At 39.5% G+C, this 24,430-nt stretch overlaps 1 protein-coding gene across 2 annotated transcripts in view; it reads left to right on the top strand.

Annotated features, from left to right (window-relative positions):
* Positions 1 to 3,991: 3,991 nt before the first annotated feature.
* BBOX1 (gamma-butyrobetaine hydroxylase 1) overlaps positions 3,992 to 24,430 on the top strand; it is a 76,259-nt gene continuing 55,820 nt past the window's right edge. The window contains exons 1-3 of one of the 2 annotated variants that reach the window (XM_033409636.2): positions 3,992 to 4,172; positions 10,399 to 10,652; positions 11,868 to 11,982. In XM_033409636.2, coding sequence (XP_033265527.1) covers positions 10,434 to 10,652; positions 11,868 to 11,982 — 334 coding nt within the window. In that variant the 5' untranslated portion in view covers positions 3,992 to 4,172; positions 10,399 to 10,433. Of the gene's footprint in view, positions 4,173 to 10,395; positions 10,653 to 11,867; positions 11,983 to 24,430 lie in introns of both variants that reach the window. The other variant, XM_033409632.2, reaches the window with a different exon arrangement.

The raw sequence follows: 24,430 nt of genomic DNA, 5'->3' as shown, positions 1-24,430 counted from the left end.
CGCACACACATGCAGAGCTGCCCCTGGACCACCCCTTGGGCCTAGGGTTTTTCATATCAGGGGTGCTGTACAACCTCAGTGGCCTAGCGGAAGAGAAGAGAATGGTTACAGACCCTGGTAGCAGACACAAGTCTTTGCAGGTCTGAAATGTCAGGGTCTGGGTTCACAGAGCATCATCTAGAATGGAGGGATGGTACAGGCTCCAGGTGGGTCCCCCGGTCCCATGTGAAGTCACCTATGGGGAGTGGTATGGATGGAGAGGGGCCAGAGTAGAGCCCCCTAAAACACAGGGCACAGCGTAGAGTCCTCTATTGTTTGTTCTAAGAATGATACTAAACACAGAAGTCTCAAAGTCCTCATGGAGCTCATATTTCACTAAGAGGACATATAATAGTTTAAATATCAAATATTTAAATATTTTTTAAAAAATTATTTTCAAGATCAATTTGGTTATATTACCACCCCTCTTTAAGATTAGTAGTGACTATTAATCATAAGATTAATAGTGACTATTTATGGACAGATTATTTTTTCAGAAATTACTAAGTTCTTGGAGACTGACTAAAAATTCAGAGCTTGGCTATTGATTTTAGTTCACAAAATGATTACCAATATTTACTTTTCATCACAGTATTTGCTATGATGTCTGAGGAAGGACTCAGGACAGCTTCCCACTCAATATAAGTGTTCCTTCTACCTACCTGAATGAGTCCTTCTGCAGATTCTGGGCTGGGCTTGCTCCTTGCTCATGGGTCCCATCACCCTAGATAATGAAAGTATTTTTGTTATTTACCTGAAAATTAGAAACTTGTGGGCACAGAGAGCTGGTTTTTCAGTGCTTACCAGCATACCACTGGGTTACACATATGTATGGTAAATACTTCAGTGTAGACTAAAAATAATTTTTAACAGCTATTACTTTTGGGAAAAGTAATTCAAAAGAAAGAGAAGGAAGGCTTTTCATTGATTGTATTTCCATATTTTTCTGAATAATAATATGAGGTTAATAATATGAGGTCAGTGGGATTATGGGTCATTTTGGTTTTCTTCTTTATAGAGAAGTATGTATAAATTATAGTCTTTTTAATATCATTAATTTTTGTGTGTGTGTTTTCAACCTTTATGAAATGACTAAAATTTAAACAGAAAGAATGCTACTATCTATTGACTGTATAGGAAGTATCGTGTGCAAATCCTGTTAGTTTTTCCTCCTTCAAAAGTGGAAATGGTGTAAACAGCAGAATCTTTCCATAGGCACTAGATTTCACTGAAACTAAAGAGTCCTGCCAGTTAGCAATGTTTTCTTAAGCCCAAGTCACCCTCTTTAGCATCACCAGATGCTACATATGATACAGGTATGTTGCCACTGGAGTCTCCAGGCTCCAGTGGCTTTCCTCCTCTGGAAACACCACCCACCTTCAAATCTGCAAGTGAGATCTTGCTCAGTCTCATCAAATTCTGCCACTTGGACAACACCAAAGAAGCCTTTCAAGTAATCGAGACCATCTTTCATTTGTGCATGCTCACTGAAATGAGGGCATCATTCATTCTATTTCTGTTTAAAATAAAAACGGAGTTACAATGTGTTTCTAACGTCTAACTCATTGGCTGTACTTAAGTTCAATTAGCTGTACTTAACATGGAATTAACTTTTAAAATAAATTTTTCTTCAACCTAAACCTAAAAGAAACACATGGGCAAAACATCAACATTTCTGGCTCTGGTACGGATGTCACCTCTTGCACGTTTTGTGACCTTCTGTAGTCCATGAACCTCTACAGTCTCATTTTCTCTATCTGAAACCCAGAATTTTAACATTGTTTGCCACTGCCAGGATAGTACACTGAGAGACCATATATGAAAGCAAGCTGAAAACTGTAAAGGGTTAATACAGATAGAAGAGAGGCCTCAGGGAAACGCTTATTTTTTATTTTTTTTTCAATCTTAAAGAGGCTTCTCACAGTCAAGAGTAGGATTTGTCTGTTTGCTTTCAATGTGGGAATTAATTCTTTATGTGCAGGTGTTTAAACTTTAACCTTAACAGGTTTGTTTATTGTTGTCGTTTTGTTTTCTTTCACTCTTCTGTTAGAAACCGTGCTCATGCAACCCAGTTTTTCAACAATGTTCTGAAAGCTGGAACAGAATTTACCTAATTTATTCCAGTAATTGTTACTAAAGCACAAAGTGTGAAATAAAAGTCAGTGGAGTGTATGGACACCAAGGGGGGAAAGCGGCAGGGGGCGGCGGTGGTGGTGTGATGAACTGGGAGATTAGGATTGACATGTATAAACTGATGTGTATACAATGGATCACTAATAAGAACCTGCTGTATAAAAAAGTAAATTAAATTAAGTTAAATTTTAAAAAGTCAGTGGAGTGTATTTCTACAATATTATGTCATCTTAATGTTTAAAATATAATTAACTGATTGCTTCTGGCATACCTATCACCTCAGTTACTGTGGGTTTAAAGTGCTGGCAACACTGATGGAGGACCCCCATGTCCACACACCTTCTCCTCCCATATGTGGGAAACAAAACCTGCCTGATTTTCACTGGATTCCTGCGTGTCAGTCTTTTGACCTGGAGACTTGGGGGAGGGAAGAAGGAAGATGGAGGAGGAGACCACTGATGAAAGGACACAGTTTAAATTTTACTGTGAAAGAGCTGACAGGGCATCATTAATGGAGGGGACGCTGCAGTTCTGGAAGGGGGGAGTTATCCTGGGCAGGAGACTGTAGAAGAGGCCACGGAGAATGGATCTGCATTTTCTCTCTCTCTCTCTCTCCCTCCCTCCCTCCCTCCCTCCCTCTCTCTCTCTCTCTCCTTCTCTCTCTCTCTCTCCCTCTCTCTCTCTCTCTCCTTCTCTCTCTCTCTCTCTCTCCCTCTCTCTCTCTCTCTCTTTCTCTCTCTCTCTCTCTCTCTCTCTCATTAGCTCTTTTGTGGCTGCCTGTCTGAGTCTCACAGCTGTGGAGTCCTTCAGGCAAGAAACAACAAGTTGTGGGCTGAGGCTGTTTGGGTGTCTTCCTGGGAAGGGTGGTGTTTGGTGAGAGGAGGGCAGAGGGCTCATAGGTCACTTTCCTGGACTTCAGTTGCCACCTGCAGACTTTCTTTTAATGGAATCTGGACCCCCGTTAAGAACTAGGACCTGAGACTTGCCCACCAGCCCTCCCCCTGCACCGGGCATGCACCTACTGAAGGCCCGGCAGCCACCAGCCCTCCCCCTGCAGGGCGCACGCACCTACTGAAGGCCCGGCAGCCAGGCTCTGGGTCCCTGGCAGGCTGCCCACCCTGGTCTTTCCCTTTTGTTGCCCTAAGGGCTGTGTGTTGGGAGTCAAGTCACTTGGCAACCAGGTGCCTTCAGAAAAGCCCCATGCTCTCTGGCCGCTACTGTTCACTCCAGCCAAAGCAGCAGAGAAAGGAGGGCATCGGGCTCGGGAGGGACCATCCCAGCCTTCCTACTAGCCCCTGAGAACTAGTCAAGCTCCCTCCAAAGAGACTCATATGGAATATTCTATGGGCACGGAGGTACCACCTCATCTCTGCTCAGGTGGGAGCTAGTAGCTCCTCCCTGTTAAATGTGCATCTCAATGTCTTTTCTCCAAGTGCGTTTTTCAGCAATAAAGCTGCTGCCCTGAACAGGTGGGACAGGAGTGAAGGCGTTCCTTCACTTGCTGCTGCTGGCTCAGGGGCAGGAGATAAGACAGGTGAGAACTGTTCTCCTTTTACCAGGAAAGATTCTAACTACGGCAATGCATTGCAGTGAGTCCTGGGGTTTTGTGGTTTTAGGCACTAGTAGAAGTTAAAGTATTTTCTCTTTCTAACTCCTTCTCTAGGCCATAAAAGCTCTTCATGTTTTTTTTTGTTTTTTTTTGTTTTTAATCTCCAAGCTCCCGTCAGGAGTTGCTACACCTTCAGATTGGGACATCCTTCCTCATTTGCAAACCTCAGCTGTGTCTGGGGGCAGGGCAGCAGTGGTGCTGCCAGGAACAGGAAGAAAGGCTTCCAAGTCAGAGCAGTACATCAGACGTAGGGAAACTGGGGGCAGATACATCTGGAAGGTGACGGGCATCAGGAGGCTACCTGCCCAAAGGACATTGAAGATCAAAGCTGATGTTTTCTTTCCTTGGTAAATTTTGCATGACTTGGCACACAACGCACATCTGAGAACAGGTATAACTGAGCTCAACTTTCCCTTATTTTGAAGGGCTTGTGGATTCGGGTCTATGGATTGGGGGTGGGGTGGGGGGAGTATCCAATTGGAAATCCAGTCACATGCATCTCACGGCCATGTGGGCTGAGATGGGGATGGTCCACCCGGCATTAGGAATAGGCTTGATTTTGGAATGCAGTGGATCTGATTGCTTCTTGGCAGCTTCCTTTTCCCAATTATGTTTGGCTTAGTCTCGTAGTCAAATTACTTTGCAGTCCCTAAGCTGATCCAGGAAGCATACAGCGGGCACAGAGAGGATACTGTCTAAAAAGTAGACTGGGTGAAGGGGGAGGGGGGGTTCTGGCTGGAAACTGGAAATGTTCACTAACTAATCCACCACCCAGCCCAAAGCAAGTGACTGTATATTACACCTTGGCCCTTTGTTAAGCCCCCAAACTGAATGTAACATGCTTTTTTAGAATATTGGTCAATTAAGGCTATTGTGCCCTCTTTCAATTATTTTGCTTCCTGAATATAGCTCAAGAAGACATAGGACAGGTATTTTGAATTGATTTTATTTGAAAACATAGAATTTCTCATAATGAATATATGTTCTGTTGCAAAGATTTAGAAACCTTCTTAAAATCTAGACCCAGTACTCTGCTTTACCTTGGTAAACAAATGAATTGATAATTTGAGTTTCAATCTGAATGTAGTAATGCCACCAGACTGAAGCTAAAATTTTCCTTTTTATAATTTAGGAAGGAAGTGTTTGCATAAAATGTGATACCTTAAAAAAAATGTGGTACTTTAAATAAGGGAGCAGTCAGAAGGGTAAACCTACTCAAGAGAATGGTCCAGTTTTACTAATGGCTTCATAGAATTCATTATTCCCATGAGAGTATATTCATGAATTATTAAGTAACTCAGCCACTTATTAAATCAAGGTAGAGAAAGAAAAAAGCAATAACTTCTAAAAGTTAAAAGGACTTAGGTAGCAAATGTAATGAGTAGAGTATGTATTTATTCAAACCATATTAAAGTTCACACATTACAAATGCAGTTTGGTCAACTTCTACCTTACCAAGTGGAAACTGAGTTTTATGATTTAAAGGTTGTGTATAAAGGAATAATAATATTTTAAGCCTTTATGGTGTAATGTCTGAAAACTTCTTCCTGTCCTCTCCTTTCAATGATGAAATGTCGGATGGTGAGGTCAATCAACAACCAATAATCATGAGAGTTAGCTACTATTTTAATAGTACCTTTTTGGTAAATTGAAGTTATTGCCTGGAAAATTATTCAGCCACAGATTCTCCATGAGGTAGTCCTGTGTAGTGGTCACAATTTCTATTTCCTCTGCCTTCAAATCAGTTTCTTTACCTCTTGAAGCTTAAGATCATCTGTAAAAGGGAAGTGATGGAACGGATCTCACAGTGTTTTCTGGAGGATTAAATAAGGTTTGTGCAGTCGAAAGCATCATTAGAGCAGCTAGAACATAAAAAGCGCTAAATACATGGTTTTGTGATACACCTCGCACACCTACCCATATGATTTGCATGTTTCTTGCATTTTGATCATTTTTTTGATCCTAATACCTAAAAGCAGGAGGTCAAACACAGAGAATCCTGTTCTATGACAGCAAGTCTGGTGACTTACCAGAGGAAGAGAAAATAGATATTAACAGATCCTGACATTTGATAACATGAGTCCACTCTATCTGGTCTTCCATTATAAAAATCAGTCCAAAAATGACGGCCTTTTATTTTGGAGGGTGAGTAATCTAGCAGATGAATCAGCCTTCTCAGGTGCATATTATTAATCTCCAGCAATTTTAATTTTAAATATAGTAACTATGTAGTTTCTACATCAACTTCCTGAGAATCCTAACTAAAACCTCTGATTCAAATTAGTTGTAATTCGCATTTGAGGAATTTTTGCACTCTCTTGTATAGAACCAGAAGTTGTTCACTTTCTATGTGTGTACTGGACTGGCAAATCCAGGTTTGGGGCAACCTCTCCCTCTAGCCAGCAGTATGTGCTTGGACAAATCATACCCAACATCTCTGAGCTTCCACTTTCCTTGCATAAAAATAGAGGGCACTTAACCCAGTGATATTGAAGACTGTTTCTTTCCAGCTCTGAGATTTCTAGTTCTAAGTTTCTTTTATTTCCAAGATCAATACATAAGATAACTTTCAGAGCTACTTTCTTGATTTTCCAAACCAGCTGACAAAATTTGAGTTTATAAAATTTTAAAGATGACAAAAATCACACCCATGGCTTAAGTAAGATGATCTCTGAAACAATTTAGTTGTGCAAAACAAGAGTGCCAAACACACTTCCATAACTCTGAAGGGGAAAAATATGGTAAGTGAGTTAGGAAGGAAAACAACAAAAACAACAACACATACACATCAAGTGATGGGATGAAGTTAAAAGAAATCTGTCCCATCAGATAGTAATCCCCCCTGACCTGAATCCAAGGTCTATTTTCCAGGACAGGTAAAACTACTTCCTCCCACAAAAGTCAAGCTGATATTTCATAAACTAAATTATACTTGTGAATAATAAGAAGCAGAATAGTTAAGTATAAAATAAATAAACATTTTCATTTTATAGGACCTCTTTAATTCAGCAAAAAGGTCACACTGAGATAGATATAAAGAGAGAGATACAGATATAGATATACATACATACATATCTAGGAGCATCAAACTTTTTCTTTTTTTCTCTTTTCTTCAGAGAAACACAATAGTTTATCAAATAACTAAATGGTCATTATGCTTCAACAGGGCTCAGGTTTTTTTTTAACATCTTTATTGGAGTATAATTGCTTTACAATGTTGTGTTAGTTTCTGCTGTATAACAAAGTGAATCAGCTATATTTATACCTATATCCCCATATCCCCTCCCTCTTGCATCTCCCTCTCAGCCTCCCTACCCCACCCCTCTAGGTGGTCACAAAGCTCTGAGCTGATCTCAATAACAGGGCTCAATTTTAACAAGTCAAATTGAAAAACAGATTTCAACAAATCACACACACGTACAAGCCTATTCATTTTCATGAAGAATCTGTTTTCAAGTTCTGATGATCCTTGATGGTTTCTCCCTGTTTAAATTTTCAGCCCATTTGCCCCAATACAGCTTTAAATAAATCAAGAAAAGTTGAAGAGGGAAACTGTTTTCCCATTGCTCCCTGCTTTTGTTTGGATGACCATTCACATTTGTCATGAAGTTGAGAAAGGAATTGTGAAGTGTAGAAGTAACCCACCAAGTTCCTTCATAGATACCCAAACAATTTAACTTCAGCAACACCCAGGTCTTTCCAGTTCTTCCACCCTCTCCCAGGTGCCTCAGGCAGCCTCCATCAACCACCCTCCTGATGTGGCCACTGCTCTCGAAATACCCTCCTCAGAACATCCATTTCAGGAGGGCTGGGGGGAAGAGTCTGAGGTTCCCCTAATACCTGGGAATGCACTTTCCCTCTCCAGTTCAAATTTGCTAAGCAGAAGAAGAAAAATAAAGAAAAAAGAGAGAGAAAGCCTAAAAAGGAAGGTTGGATTGTAACTAGTGTCTGTTAGTGCAGATACATCTATCGGTGTGATCAGTTCAACAGTTAGTATGACTTGGCACAGTGCCAAGTTAAGTACAGCACAGTATTTATTGTGGTAGGAGATGCACCCTTCAAACAATGTATCCATTAAGAATTCAATGTGTTATGACCCAGCAATCCCACTACTGGGCATATACCCTGAGAAAACCATAATTCAAAAAGAGTCCTGTACCACAATGTTCATTGCAGCACTATTTACAATGGCCAGGACATGGAAGCAACCTAAGTGTCCATCGACAGATGAATGGATAAAGAAGATGTGGCACATATATACAATGGAATATTACTCAGCCATAAAAAGAAAGGAAATTGAGTTATTTGTAGTGAGGTGGATGGACCTAGAGTCTGTCATACAGAGTGAAGTAAGTCAGAAAGAGAAAAAAAAATACCATATGCTAACACATATATATGGAATTAAAAAAAAATAAAAATGGTTCTGAAGAACCTAGGGGCAGGACAGGAATGAAAAAACAGACGTAGAGAATGGACTTGAGGACAAGGGGAGGGGGAAGGGTAGGCTAGGATGAAGTGAGAGAGTGGCATGGACATATATACACTAACAAATATAAAATAGATAGCTAGTGGGAAGCAGCCGCATAGCACAGGGAGATCAGCTCGGTGCTTTGTGACCACCTAGAGGGGTGGGATAGGGAGGGTGGGAGGGAGATGCAAGAGGGAGGGGGTATGGGGATATATGTATATGTATAGCTGATTAGCTTTGTTATAAAGCAGAAACTAACACACCATTGTAAAGCAATTATACCCCAATAAAAATGTTTTAAAAAAATTCAATGTGTGAAATTTATAAAAATACTTTCTACCAAGACATTTTCAAGCTCATTAATAAACACTTTATTGACACTGAGTTAAGCTTAGAATATACACTGATACACATGAAAGTTTAACAATAAAAATAAGAAGGTTTTTTTCCTTAATTGTCTTACTCCTTGGGAGAACTTAAGATGGTATCATCTGTATTCTGGTATTCCCCAACCTCTTTCTCCTGCTGTTTACTTGGGTAATTGCCATAGATTTTTCACTGGGCAGGGATGTTTCCAGTTAATTTGGGATAATATAACCAGACCCTTAAATAGCATACAACACATAAGAACAAAAAGAATAAACATAGTAAACTCTTCTCTAGCTCAGAGGTTGGCAAATATTTTCTGTAAAAGAGCAAATATTATATTTTTTGGCTCTGCAGGCTGTATACATTCCCTGTCACATGTTCTTGTTTTATTTTTTCAAACCTTATAAGAATGTAAAAACTATTCTTACCTCATGAGCTGTACAAAAACTTCTGGCCCACAGGCAGTACTTTGCCTGTCCTTGATCAAGTTATGTAAGTCATGCTTTTACTTCAGTAGATACAATCTTACTTAAATACAGAATAGAGTTCTATTTTTCCTCCTCATATGTAAAGCTAGAGTTATCATTCAAATATATATTAAATATCTTCTATGTGTCTGCTGCACTAGAGGATACAAAGATCACCATGAAGTTTCAGACCTCAAAAAAAAAGTGAGATAATTATGAAAGTAAACAAAAAATAAGGAAGACTGGGCACAAATGGCATTGATAGTTGTCTGAAAGGCTCCAAAATGCCTCCTTAAAGATGTCTATATGAGTAAGTTTTAAAGGGTGTGATCAATGCTGCTGAATGCATATTAACTCTATCTTATTCTCCTTCCTCACTAATAAAACATTGATTTCTGCAGAGCAAGCATGTGACTAGTAAACAGCTATGTTTCCCAGCTTCCCTTGTAGCTAAGGTTAGATTGTGATATAATTCTGGTCAATGAAATATACTTGGAAGTTGCTAGATGGGGAAATGTTTTAAAATGAGGTAGACTTAGCTGCCACATGACGTTTTTCCTTTTCCCTTCTTCCTCTCTGGAATGTAGATGTGGTATCGGTGATGCAGCAGTCATTTTGCAAACATGAGGCAAGAAGTAGAAGGAGAAAATCTACCAGTAGCCTGGGCTTCCCATGGTTCTGTGAAATCACATTACCATCACTGGACAGTCATGTTAGGACTTCTTTTCACACAAGAAAAATAAACTCCTTGCTTATTTAAGCCTTTATGTGTCAGATCATCTGGATACAGATAGGTTGGCCCATGAAAAGAAAAGTTTGTGAAAGGTCATCCCAAGCAATGGGGGCAGAATGAGCTGAGGAACTGAGATTTGAAAGTATAGAGGTTGAACGATAGAAAATATTTAGTTTGGCTGGAGCCAGTGTACTTGGGCATCAGTTAAAATAGCACAGGTATGATTACTACACTTTCAATTTGTGGAGTATTTTTCTCCCTTAAAACATTTCCAGAGCTTTTATGCAAACATAAAAGTGCCTGTGTCTTTGGTTCTGAACTTATGATCTAAAATTACTGTGAGAAAAACAAGGAATTCTTTTCATCTGGATCCTGACTCAGCACGTTTATCTTGTTTACTTTCAGTCACTGTGTTTCTGTTTACAGCTCATGAAACACTCTCATCAGAACAAAGGTCCTAGCGTTGATAAGTGAAACCACAAACTCAAGCAAATAGCAGAAGCCAGAGTCCATTTGAATTGAAGTCAAGTTCAGAGCCGATCTTCCTGAGAGTCGTTTTAACACTGATTTGTCATAGCAGGTAGCTGACAAGATTTACCCTCAAGGACCAGAAACATGCACTGTGCCATCCAAAAGGCAGAAGCGCTGGACGGGGCTCATTTGATGCGAATCCTCTGGCAGGATGGTGTAGAGTCTGTCTACCCCGCTGTGTGGCTGAGGGACAACTGTCAGTGTCCCGACTGTTACCTGGATTCTGCAAAAGCACGGAAACTTCTCATCGAAGCTCTTGATGTGAACATCGGTATCAAAGGCTTGACGTTTGACAGGAAAAAGGTACCTATCTCTAAATTATCTCTGCCTTCTCTCTCAACTTAAATAAAGGAACTAGTCTCCAATAATTTACATAATGAATTATATTTTATTAGATCATATTTTATAAATAAAGCCGTGATTGCATAGTCCTTGGTGCGAAGTCCACATGCTTACTAAATGGAAGCTTCTACTATTATTAATACTATTTTTATCACTACTGCTATTATTTTAATAAAATGTACAGTGTTGCTCATTATTCCTTCAGTGAGTGGCAGCCTTGAAGACACAATCAAACTATGTCTGTAATAAAAGGAATGCCCCTGGGCTTCAGTTTACTCATCTAGAAATGAGGGATACTAACAAAATTTGTTCCTAGAGATGATGTGAAGATTCAATGTGCTAATATGAGTAAAACTCTTAGCATGTGGCTGGCATATGGTGAGCGCTCAAAAACTTGTATTGATGAATATTTTTAGTCAAATTCGTGAGTAAATGTGTAAGGCTTTGTATGGGATTCCTGAGAGCATAGCTCTCAAAACCACAAACTAGATGTGGCCTCACCCTGTGTTTCTCTCTTCCAAATTTGCTAAGATAGTTATCAGAAGAGCAAGTGTGACCAGCAAGGTCATCCTCTCCCACTCTTGTCTCCATCTCAAATTAAGGACTTTACCCCCAGGGTTCAGTGCTTGCTAGCTGTGGGACCTTAGACATGTTATTTCCTCTTACTTTGCTCACCTGAAAAATGTGAGTATTAGTTATCGCTTCTCCCTCAAGTTGTATGAGGACTAAGTGGGTTATATTTATAGCGCTCATTGTATAGTATACACTCAAAATGGTGTTATTCTTACTATTATTATCTGCCTCATCATCATCATTACTATTTCTGACACTCTTGGCAGGAATATTAATTGATCTCTAACCATCACAGAAAGTTTAGGGACCACAGGTTTTCAGAATATAGAACAAGAACTCAGATCTAGCCAGGTTTTATTTCTTTGTGATATTTAAAGGGCCTCAGATCTCAGCTGTATCCCCTTGGCTTTCAGTTTCCTTGTTTTCCAAAAGCTTATTCTATGCCTGTGAGTATATAAGTTAAAAAACAGAAAGAAAAAAGAGCAAGAGCTCATTCGATTCCCTGATAACCTTAAATAACATTCAGAAACAGCAAGAGTGGAGAACGAAAGTACATAGAAGCATAATAAACGTTTAAGTGATATTTGCTTCCTGTATTATAAGGTTCATATCACGTGGCCAAATGACCACTACAGTGAATATGAAGCTGATTGGCTGAAGAAAAGATGCTTTTCACAGCAGGCCAGAGAAAAGCTCCAGAGAGAATTATTTTTGCCAGGTAACCTTGCTATGGTCTTCAATGTCCTTTAAAACTTGTCTGGTAAGAAATTTGCTCAGAAGCAAATTAAAACCCTTGTGCTTTGGTTAAAGTATTATTGTAATTTATGTGGAACGTTTAATGATTTACCAACACAGATCATGTAGGTAGAGATGGAAAGAAACATAGAGGAGTTCTAGACATTCTAAAGAGACAGAAAGAAAAGAAATGCAGCAAATATTTATCCTTGTCATCTAACACAAAAACTGGCACACCGTAGATATCCATAAGTGTTCCCTGCAAAGCAGCAGGATGAACCAGAGGCAGACTTGCCCTTAAGAATTTTATCTAAGGCCAGAACCACACAGAATCAATAAGGCAGAAATTCCTAACCTGGCATCAGATAAAACTATGTGATCTATGAACCTCATGAAATAATATACACAACATTGACAACACTGAGTGTGCATGTGAGCATGTGTGTGTGTGTGTGTGTGTGTGTGTATGTGTGTCAGGCTTGTGCACAGCAAATTGCTTGGGGAGAGTTTATATGAATCCCAAGGGAATCTGTGAACACAGAAATGTTCAGAAAATCTCCAGTAAAAAGATTCGGTGGAAAAGGAAGACTTTATTCTTTGTTGGTTTTTTTAAAATTTGCTTTCAGTCTTTTTTCTTTTTTTATTGAAGTATAGTTGATTTACAATGTTGTGTTAATTTCTGCTGTACAGCAAAGTGATTCAGTTATACATATATATATATATACATTCTTCTTTATATTCTTTTCCATTATGGTTTATCACAGGATATTGAATATAGTTCCCTGTGCTATACAGAAGGGCCTTGTTGCTTATCCATCCTATATAGAATAGTTTGCATCTGCTAACCCCAAACTCACTCCATCCTTCCTCCACTTCCCCTTTGGCAACTATGAGTCTGTTCTCTATGAAGAAGACTTAATTTTTGATCTGAGAGACAAAGTAAATACTTAATATAGATAAAAAGTTATTTTTTAAATACGATTTTTGGAGATACACAGTAATACAGCTCAAACAGAGGTGCTGGGGAGAAGTGGGAAGTATTAATACTTTACTCTCTGTGTATTTTGAAGATTTGTGTCATAAGATGATGTGGGTCAAAGGCCCACAAATTCATGTTTTCAAATTCTGAAAACATGCTGATTCATATGTATTTACTAGAACCTTGACTTCTACAAACACACTAACAAGCCAACTTTCCCTGAACATTCTTTTCTGCTGTTTACCAGATATATTGGACCACTGTCCCTTTGGGCAACTGACCAGCCTTGTTGGATTTTATACACACCTCTTCTGGGATTTCTGGGTCATACACCAAATTAGAGATTTTACCTTACTCCTTTCGAATCTGAAATTCTCAAACATGTGTGGTAACTGCATGGTTTTCAATGTTAGACTTACAGCAGTTTACTGGGTGTGGAGATGTTACTAAATAGCCAACTTGAACCCCACAGCTTCACCTTGTCCCATGGTTATCAATAGGGTATGACGTGGTCTCCTTCCTGTTCGAGCATAGTCCAGTCTTATCAAGAGCTAGCTTCCTCCATTCTCTTAATCTCAACATTCTGACACCTGACAATGTTTTGCTCTAGTGCTTTCTGTCTAAACCACCAGGAATCCATTTTCCTCTTTATCTAGTCCAGCTAGCTGGTGGAATCCAGATGGATATCAAGGGAAAGATGTTTTTCCTGCCTTCCCCCCAGTGAGTGCTTTGCTAGATTCTTCAAAGAGTCTTCAATTACAAAACTGAGTGGCAACTGTCTGGGTCAAATAGCAATATCACAAGTATATTATTATTTTTTATTTATTTTAGATTTCTTCTGGTACTCAAAATATTTTTCCTTAACTCTGCCCTAATTTTGTAATCCCGTTGGATTTTACTCTAATTTCCTTCGAGTTCTTCTTTTGATTATTTTCAGGGAATAAAAGCCAACTTTTTATTATTACAGCTTATGCTTTTAAGCATTGTAAAAGTATATGGCCACCCCCTCCATTAATATTTCTTGACGGGTTCAGTTTTATAGCTTACATTTCTCAGTACTATCAGGCAGTAGCAGGATGGAAATGATACTACATTCAGTTACACAGTGGAAAAAACTAGTCACACTGACAGGCTGCAATCATGAATAATATAAGGAGGACTGGCTGCTAGTTAGACAACGGAAACTATTTTAATGGTTTAAAACAAGATCAGATTTTGAAAATATATTCTCAAGCCGTGCAATTGGTAGGTGAAAGAAGAAATTAATGGACCATTTTTGAAATATTGCTTCTATGGCTTTTTGCCGGTAGAATTTGACACCTTATTTCCCTGCCATTGCATATTTTCAAACATTCATACTCAGAACAAGTAAACAAACTCAGTTACATTTGTCAAAGAATTTTGTTTTTAGTCCTCAGTGGCAATGTTTCCTCTACTGCTCTTTCCTTAGAGTGAGGAAACACTTTTAAAATCTGGCGTCAAGATGAAGATCACTTTTCCTTGATCTTTGCTTGGCACTAGATGTTGAACTCAAAAATGAAAAAACCATCAGCCAGAAAAAACTCTTGTCATGGGACAGCCACAGCTGGAAAGAAGGCATGGTAACGATCATTCCGTCATAAATTTCTAGTCAACTGCACGTATATCGCGCACCTATCTCGTGCGGGAAGCTGTAAGGAAATACCAGGTTTTAAAAAGACATGGATTCTGCCCTAGAGGATTTATCCAGTCGAGGAGGGGACACTAGGCATGGAAACAAATAAGTATAGTACATCATTTTCAGTACATGAAAGTGTGCATAGAAGGTTAATTAGAATGTAGAAGGACTCTGAAGAAACAAGGAAATGGAACTCAAATAAGAGCTAATACTTGAGCTGGGTTTTGAAGGATCTGTCAGACAAAGATAGAAGGAAAGGAAATTCTCAACAGAGAAAAGGGCATGTAGAAAATCAGAGGAGCATAAAAGGGCAGGGTAGGTGCGGGAAACTGCAATTAGTTTAAAATATGGGTGAAGTTAAAATTGTTAGGCAACAAGGAAGGAAGTGGCTTAAGTACCCTACTAAGAAGCTCAGCCCTAAACCCTTAGGCAAGGAAGTTTGCCCAGCACAGAGGTCAAGTATGTTTCCTTCCATTAGTTTCCCAGGCTGATTCTCTTCCTAAAATTCCAGAGAAATGAGTTTAAGGTCTTTATAAGTTTAAGAAGATTGCTTTACTTATTTTCTTTAGGATGCATTTTATATTTTCAGAGTTGTATCTTTCTGATTTTTACCAAATGCATATAATTTCGTAAATGCCTACAAGGTTGTGAATGTCTTCTTAGCTTCCTTTTTCTCTTGATGCATTCTCTCCCCCTCCAGTGTACCCCTTTGGTGCTTGGTTTGTACTTATCTTACTAAAGACGGTGAAGTGATCAGTTCTGTGTTGTAGAAAGGTCTTGGGCATGGTCATCTGTGCTGGATGGATTGGCATGGGTAGTGCCTGGGAGCAAGGTAACTATAGCATGGCCTAGAAATTGTCCTGTAAGAGCCATTAAGAACTTAAACTAGGGAAGTAGCAGAGAGGATGGGGGTAGAATTTGTACTCAAGAGAAACATATCATTGACCTGGAAGACAGGAGGTTGCTGGCCCTCTAATCTCTACCAATTTAAAACCAGACTGTTGAAGCCTTGCATGTGAGTGTTTCCAGATAGGTGGATGAAATGGAAGACTTTAATAAAACATTGGAAATATGAAGATTTTTTAACGTAATTGTTTTTTAACCTCCATGTGAAATTGACATAATTATACACTCATTTTTTGTGACTAACTTCATGATGCAAAATTCCCAAAATAAAATTGATAAGACTAAAATGGGGGAAAATATCAATACATAGCATGACCTTATATATATATGAACCTAAATATCTGTTCTTCTTATTAACACTCAAAGGCAGAATGAATGCTTGTTTTCCTATCTATCTCCTTGAACTGGTACTGAAATGTTTGTATATTATTCTCTGACATCAGTAGTATTTGTCATTGCAAATTGAGATTTAAAATGTGGTAATTTGAAGAAAATCTTTTGTTCTATGGAAGCAGTCTGCTCAGTTTTCTCAGCAGTGCAGGGAGTGAGTACATTGCACGGTCAGAAAAGGATATTTCCCCTTGTTTCAATATGCTCCACTTTAGCAGAGCAAGTCTTCACCTGTGTACTTTATCAGACTACAACCCTTCGGTACATAGCTATGACTCCCTCCTTTGTTTCAAAAGGAATATGCCACAAGAGGAGTGAAAAATCTCAAGGAGCTATAAGGTCCCTCTAACATCTCTGTGCCTTGCACATGGTGACAAAAACAACCCAAAAAACAGAGCTCCCCCTTTCTTACAGAGGGCATGTGTTTCCTTGAAGATGAAGCTTTCTGTTATAGTGCAAAGAACAGAATTGGTTTGGTATCCAGGCTACTTTTACAGAAACTTTCCAAAAGAGAAAAAAATCACTATCTTCTAAAAAAAATTAACAAGTAATGTACACAATAAACATGCCTAACTCCCATGTAATATTTCACCCATGTCCCTAAGCTTTGCCCCATCCTTCTCCCTCTCTTAAACCCCTAGAGGTGGGAATCTGCAGTGCATGTCGGGGATGGGTGAGGGCATTTTTTTCACATATTACTTGGTAATTATAAAAAGGACTGGGAGTTTGTTTGTTTCAAGCTGCCTTAGAATGTTCCAACTGTATCAGAACTGCCAGGTCAGAATGGCTTCAGAAGAGCTCTGTTAAATCAGTTGCATTAGAGCAATCAATTCACCATGTTATGTACCAAAATACATTCCCTTCCCAAGAAAGACCTTATAAAAATTCCTTCCCTGAGGTCATCCAGGCTCACATTGTCTGATGCACAGGTGGGAGAATGGTTCAAAGTCTTCGTAAGTTTAAGAAGCTAGTCTCTATTCTACTTTGCCTGCCATATGTTAAATGAACCTATTGACTTTCAGAGAAATGTCTTTGGGGTTTTGATGAAACGAATACAGGTATCTTAAATGCTTGTGAGTTTACAAATGCATATTTTGCTTCACTTTTTCTCTGTGCCATAGTGATGTCTTCCAACGTGTCTTGTTCTTTTCTGAATTACATATCATTTATCCCACTCAGTTTCTGCATTGTACTTGGTAAACGTGGGAGTAATATGTAAAGGGTCTAATATCCCTCCATGGGTGAGTTCAAGATGGGAGATTCAAGATTCCAAGACTGGGAAGTACCCTGCAGTGCTGTGTACCCAGCAGAGGCCCCGAATCTGCGGGTTGTTCCCACAGCCATCTGCCTAGTTTTTGATTCCACTTGTAAACTCTAGGTCAGATCCTTTTTCTTTTGCCTTTTCTCATCTCCATCCATACCTCCAATTAGAAAATACATAACCACATACTCAGAGATAAGTATTGGGTTGACCAAAAAGTTTGTTCGGGTTTTCGTAAGATGTTATGGAAAACCCGAACGAAATTTTTGTCCAATCGAATATTAAAGATGTCTATTTTACAACTAGATACATTACAGAAATACTGGGGGAAAAAGGCCTGTGTACTACATCTATTACTTTTTTAAATTTTTAGGTAATAAACATTATATTCTTTTTAAAAAATCATTTTTTATTACTCAACAACTTCATAAAACAAAGAATCGTGTCACCATCCAATGTTAGTGTGAAATAGTATTTTGAAAAGCTGGTGTCTTCAAAAGCTGATATCTTTAAAAGACTTGAAAAAGTTTGAGGATATTTTTGAGAATCTAAAACAAATCCATTTTAAGGAAGAATTATTACGTTGTATTCCCTTTTCATATCTTTTCAGTATACTTACCACATCAAAAATTAAGAAAAATATACTAACTATTTTATTCTTGGAAAAGTAATTTTCTAGAGTTACACTAAAGTAAATTTATTTTTTTTCCTTCCTTTTTCTTCTCAAACAGGGTAGAGTGGGCTTTTTTCAGTGAGTGAAGAACTTCCATTTCTCACAAACAAGACTTACTTCTTCTTGCAGCCCAGGAATAAGTTTTATAACATTGGCAATTGGACTGCAAATTTAGAATTTATAAATTTAGAAAATTCCAAAGTGTGGCAATTTCAAGAAGTAAAGTTGGATTGCTTTACATGCTAGCTTCACTCTTACCAAACCTACACATAAGTTATAAACAATTATTCTCACTTCTGGTTCTACTTTGTTCTTCAAGATGACAGAACACAGCAGAACAACTATAGTTTTGGGATAGTAGATATCTTCATCTTACTTAAATTTCTTCCTTAAGATTCCAGTCCCAAACTTTCAAATATGCCCATGGAAAAAATTGATTTTTAATTTCTTTTTAAAGTTTTCTATCACTGTAGGAAAAATTTGATTTTTAAAAAGAATCTTGATGTTGCTATTTACCCATTCTGTGTATTTGCCTAATATCTAGCTGAGCAAATTAGGTAAATAATTTTTAATCACTGCTCCATTGAATGAATTCTCTAACTTTATTCTTTTCCTCAAAATTCCGTATATTTCTCAATCTGTAACTTTGCTCTTAATCAAAAGAGCAGTGTAGCACTGAAATTAAAAGTGCTCTTGAACTTAGGTCTTTCTAGGTCTGCGATCTTGAGCAATGTACTTAACCTGTCTATGCCCCTAAATCTTTAACTGCATGATGGTACCTACTTATCACCTTGAGTAGCGCCATGTTGAGAGAAAAACAATGTCTCACTTTACATATTAACTCACTTCATCTTCACAAGTTTCCCTTGAAAGCAGTTGTAAATAACTACAGAGAACAGCCTTGAGAGGCTTCTTGAACAGTATATGTTTACTGTTCAATGAAACATATGAAACGAAAAAACGTAGAATCCTATTAGTAAAATTCTTTCTCTTTTTTCCATTAGCTGTTAAGCTTCCATGCACATCACCTGTTTGCCCAGAGAAGACTGACATTCAAAAGGTTTTAGGGGGAAAAGGTTATATAGGTTGTCCTTCTTGCCAACAACTTAGTTGAAGCCTTTTATTATCTCACACTTGAATCCTCTGTGTTCACTCCCAGCTTGCACAACTCTGCAGGGTAATCTTCCCGATGCCCACCATCATCTTTCTTCCCCCCTGGCTCTGGTGTTTCACTGCAGCACAATAAAGTCCAAAGTCTTCCCTGGGACTTTCTAATCATCCCACAATGTAGTGCCCCCTCAGCAAGCATGTGGATTCTTACTTTTGTCCAAACTCCTAGTTTCTCAGATCACTTATTCTATTCTTTCTGTCTGGCCAAACTTCACCTTTCCATCCTGCAAGGTGTAACTCACATCCCAAAGAAGCCCTTTACCAACCTACCCTATATTTATATTTATATTTATCCCCAAGTCAAACTACAAACTAGAGACCAGAAAGAAAGCAAGCCCAGGAAATGGACATAATTTCACTGGTAACACTAAAATGCAAAGCTATAATGTAACAATGGAAGCATATATTTTTTTCTAAAAGAATTTTGTTAGAATTTGTTAGGAGAAGAAGTGAAAGAATGTGGTCTGCTAGGAAAGTGCTTCCCCCCGTGAAACAACACAGTGTTTTGAAAGGAGAACAGCTTTGGAGTCAGCAGAGGGGCTTTGACTTTCTGCTCTGTGAACCTGACCTAGTGTCATAAATGATCTGACTCTCACTTTTTCCATATGTAAAAGAGGCAATGCCTCTCAGCTCCAGGATGTGAAGAATAAATGGAAAAATGTAAGTACTTTGCCTGCCACACTGTGGATACTCAAACCCTGTTAGGTCCTTTCCCTCCCCTTCTCCTTCTACTTAGAGAGCCATGAACATAGCAGAGGCATAATAAAGAGCATTCAGGTAAGGGCAGGAGAGAGAAACAACAGTGGCATGATCACCTCTTATGCGTGAGTTCCCCTTACTTGACGAATAATCATGATATAATCCGATTAAACACTTGTGAGTGACTCAGAGGTGAATTATTGCCACGAAAAGGATTTTAGTTATTCAGACATTGGTTTGAGGTCTGGGCCAAATTTTTGCCTACCTGACAGATAGTTTCCTTTAAATAATACCAAGGAAGGCAATGAAAACACTGGTCAACTATGACCCTAATTCCAATCAGTGTTGTAAAAACGTTTAGTGAAGCTGGGATGATCAGCAAACTTGGGGAAAAGTGGTGAGTTATCTACTAGTTAGTCAAGGATCACTACAGATGAAAATACCAGCACTCAGTAGATATATTTCATGTACAAACCTAGATACTTGGATGAAAAAAATTCCAGACCCATCTAAATACAGTCTCATCACCATATAGAAAACAGATAATATGAATAAGGAAGATAGAGGAAATGTACCTAAAGAGAACAATTGCTCATGCAAGGAGGAAGCAGAGTCTCTCAACTCTAACTTCACTGAGACGTGATGGAAGTTTCTAGCCCAGAATAAATTGGTCAAGCACAATATATGATGGACAACCAAAAAGGAGATTTATAAAGTGATTTACTTGGAGCAATAAGAAAAAATGAAGAAAACCAGAGAAAAGGTGAATCCTCTGATGGGAGCAGATGGTCTTAGGTAATCCTGTTTCACACACAGTCTTTCCCATCTCAGTTGATGGCAACTCCATCTCTCAGGCAGCAGGACCACCCTAGACTCCTCATTATCCCTTATACTACACACCCAATGTGTCAAGAAAATCTACTAGCCCTATTACCAAAACAATCCAGAATCCATCCACATCTCACTACCTCCACCACCAACCCTCCATCTGAACTACCAACAGCATACGCCCTCTTCCTCCCCTTCCTCTTCCCCTATCCTTTGCCAGTCTTCCTTCTTCATATTTTTAAAGCATTGCTATCTGCCAGGCACAGAGCTCAATGCTTGATGTGTATTATTCTATTTAATCCTAGCAACAACTTTACAAAGGCAACATCACTGTAACCAGTTTACACATGAGGAAAATAAGGCTGATAAAAGTAAGTAACTAGTCCAAAATCAAAGAGACAAGGAAGTAACAGAGCCAAGATTTGACTGAAGAACATGTGCTTCATTGAATGCCTTTCTGTCATCCACCTCTTCTCTGTGCTTGCAGCAATTGGTGCCGGCTCCTCTTTTTGTGTCGCTGCAATTATTGCACTGAAGGGTCAATGTCGGTGTATTTGACTGTCATCCCCACTAGACAATTGGAATCCAGCGAAATAGCTAATATTAATAACAGGTACCATTTATTGAACATCTTCCATGCATTATATTTATTCAGCAAGTACTTAATGAGTGTCAGCTATGTACCAGCCGCTGTTCTAGGTACTGGGAATGCATTGATGAACAAAACAGAGGTAGACTTTATCTGTAAGGAGTTTACATTTTGGTAGAGAAAGAGATCGTGAAATTTACCAATTTATCTACATTACATCAAGTGGCCATAAGGACTTGGACACAGGCAGGTTGGTCGATGTGGCGATGGGGTGTATGGAAGTCTCTTCTGAGTCCTTCTAATTTTTTACTGAAATAGGAAGCAAAGTTATCAGCTAAGCATGAATAGGAGGAGGAAGTGTGGGAAGTTTGAGGACAGGGAACGTGAGAAACAGTCAGCGAGGGGAGCACGAGATAGAGTTAACTATAGATTAATGGATGTGCAATAACATCACTCATCATGGTATGTTTTCCTCCAGCCATGTTCAGCTGCTCTGGGTCAAGTGCAGATTTAATTAAGTATACAATGTCAAGTTCCTTCTAGGTATCATCTCATTTAAATTTCCCAACAACCCTGCAGGTTGTTTAACTCTGTATTTTCCAGATGAAGAAATTGAACTGAGAGAATGCATCACTTTCTGAAGGTCACGTAGATGGAAGTATCAGAATTCAGATTTGAATCCACATCTGTCACCTTCAAACCTTGAGTGATGAATTTTGACACAAAGTCCCTATCAAATTGGACCCGCATCCTCAACTCTATATGTGCTTAATATGTTCTCAGTGAACTAGCTTCAGAAACCTGGCTGAGGAGGAATTCGTACACATTCTGGTTGACCGAAAAACTAGTATGCGTCAACAGACTTGAGACTGCCAAAACAAAGTTAATTAGATTTAGGCGGCCTGAATAAAAATGTAGTAGCGAGCCCACCGTGCCGGCACGCCTGTAGTGTTATGTCTGATCTGAGACGCCCAGGCTGCTGTGGGACATCAGCAAACTTGAAAGCATCACCCAGAGGAGAGCAAAGAGGGTAGTGCAGGGCTTGGGAGCCATAAAACATGAAAAATACGGGAGAGAAAGAGACTATTTAGCCTTGGAAAGAAAAACTCAGCTCAGGGCCTGTCTTTATACACATCTCCAAGACTGCCATATTCTGCATGATTCTGGAGCACAGAATTAGTGCCTAAAAGAAGGTGACAGACGTAGATGTGCCTCTGCATAAGGAAGAAGATAGTGTTGATTGGAGCCGTCTGGAACCAGGATAGGCTGTGCCGTAGAGAGATGTGTGCTCTGGAATTAAAAGCCATCAAGAGGGTGTTCTATAACCTTTTGAGAGATGTCAGAGGGGGTAGTCACAACAAGGACAGAGGGTAAAACTGAATTTTCTGTTAGTCCTGCCGATTCCAATGGAGTCTGAGATAATAATCTCCCTTATCAACATCCTTTGGTGCTTGTTATCCTTTGACAAATTTTTTTCAGAATATCCAGAGTCTAGCTCTTCATGTGGGTATCCCAGCCCTGACATATATTAGCTGTGTGACGTTGCCTAACTTAGGTATGATCCTGACGCCTGTCTAATCTATAAAGGGGGAATAATACAGAACCTCTATTATGGGGTTGTTGTCAGGATTACAGGCATCACTCCATGTAAAGTGCTTAGAAGGGTGCCTGGAATTATAAATGCCCAATAAGTGTTCACTCTCATTTTTTCAAGTGTTTTTCACACACTCCCCTTTAGTGCTGCTTCATTATTTCATGAGTTCTTGTTTTTTCCAACTAAATCGTCACTCTTGTCATATATATATTATATATATGGGGCTGAGCATATATATATTACCGGGTACTTAATAGTTCAAAACAAAAATGTGTTTCTCTTCTTTCAAGCAACGTAAACATGTTTAGAAGCATCTTTTGTACATTCTCAGGGAGACTTTTCAAATTTGGTGGGATTATCACCTAGAGGAGAGGTTTTATGGATTTCTCCATCTTTTAAAATACTAAAGTGTGCTCAAACACTACTTTTTCAGGGGTTGCTTCTTGATTCCAGTCATCATTAGGAAATAAACAAAGATTTGTTTAGGATACAGAACATAGCAGTTTTCCGAAAATCTACTGGGTGCAAGCCCTGGGCTATATACCAGGGGGAGGAAGAGTAAGGGGGCAACAGTGGTGAGGAAATAAAGATAAGCAACAGGATCTCTACAGTTTGCAAGGACCGTACAGTCCAGTGGCAGAGGGAAAAAGAGAAGGACCTGCTGACCCACACTTGCTTACTTTTTCCCTTCATCTGCAACATCCACCTCTTTGTCTCATGGGTCCTAGCTTCAGTGACTTTGAGTTCCTCCAACAAGCTAAGAGATCACCCCTCTTCCTACTGTCTTTCCTTTTTAGACACTTTCCCTGCCCTTTGCGAGACTGGCTTCTCTCACCTCTCAGGATGTGGCTTAAAAAGCTTCTTTTCAGTTACAGCTTTCTTATCCGCCATGTCTAAGCAAATAAGTTCTCCATCCCACTCCCAATGATTATTTGTCAATATACCCCATTCGTTACGCCCACAGCACTTACTACAACGTTTATTTTTATGTATTTATTTGCTTGCTTGGTTGTTTATTCACTTTTTCATCCCAAAGGCAACAATCACATCTATCTTTTTTTTTTTTTTTTTTTTTTTTGCGGTACGCGGGCCTCTCACTGCTGTGGCCTCTCCCATTGCGGAGCACAGGCTCCGGACGCGCAGGCCCAGCGGCCATAGCTCACGGGCTCAGCCGCTCCGCGGCATGTGGGATCCTCCCGGACCGGGGCACGAACCCGTGTCCCCTGCATCGGCAGGCGGACTCTCAACCACTGCGCCACCAGGGAAGCCCCACATCTATTTTTATTCACCAATGCAACCTCTTTCGCATAGCCAGACTTTCAGCAAATACGTGTGGAGTAAGTGAAAGATCCTTTCGGCCTAAGGTGGTGAGCACAGGGGCTGAGGTGTGTATTGGTGCTGGGAATCACAGAAGATAGCCATCTAACCCAGTCTTGGAGATCCTGAAGGGGGGCATTGCAGAGGCTGTCACTGCCCCATCAGACCTCCTCAGCACTCTTCCCATACTTGCCAACAGCTTGCTATTGCGAGATTGCCAAGCTCCTGGAGGGTTCTCTCTGCCTGAGGGAGCATGCTTGACCAACACACAGGGAAGGCCAGAACGACCAAGGAGTGAATGCCCAGAAGCAGCTCTCAACCAATAAGGGGTAGGTGTGGGTGGCCTCTGCATCTCAGCTTCCTTGTCC

The sequence above is a fragment of the Orcinus orca genome, chromosome 8, assembly GCF_937001465.1.
Source record: "Orcinus orca chromosome 8, mOrcOrc1.1, whole genome shotgun sequence".
Classification (NCBI taxonomy): Eukaryota; Metazoa; Chordata; class Mammalia; order Artiodactyla; family Delphinidae; genus Orcinus; species Orcinus orca.
The sequence above is the reverse complement of the archived record's forward strand: the minus strand, read 5'-3'. Positions and strand labels throughout refer to the sequence as shown.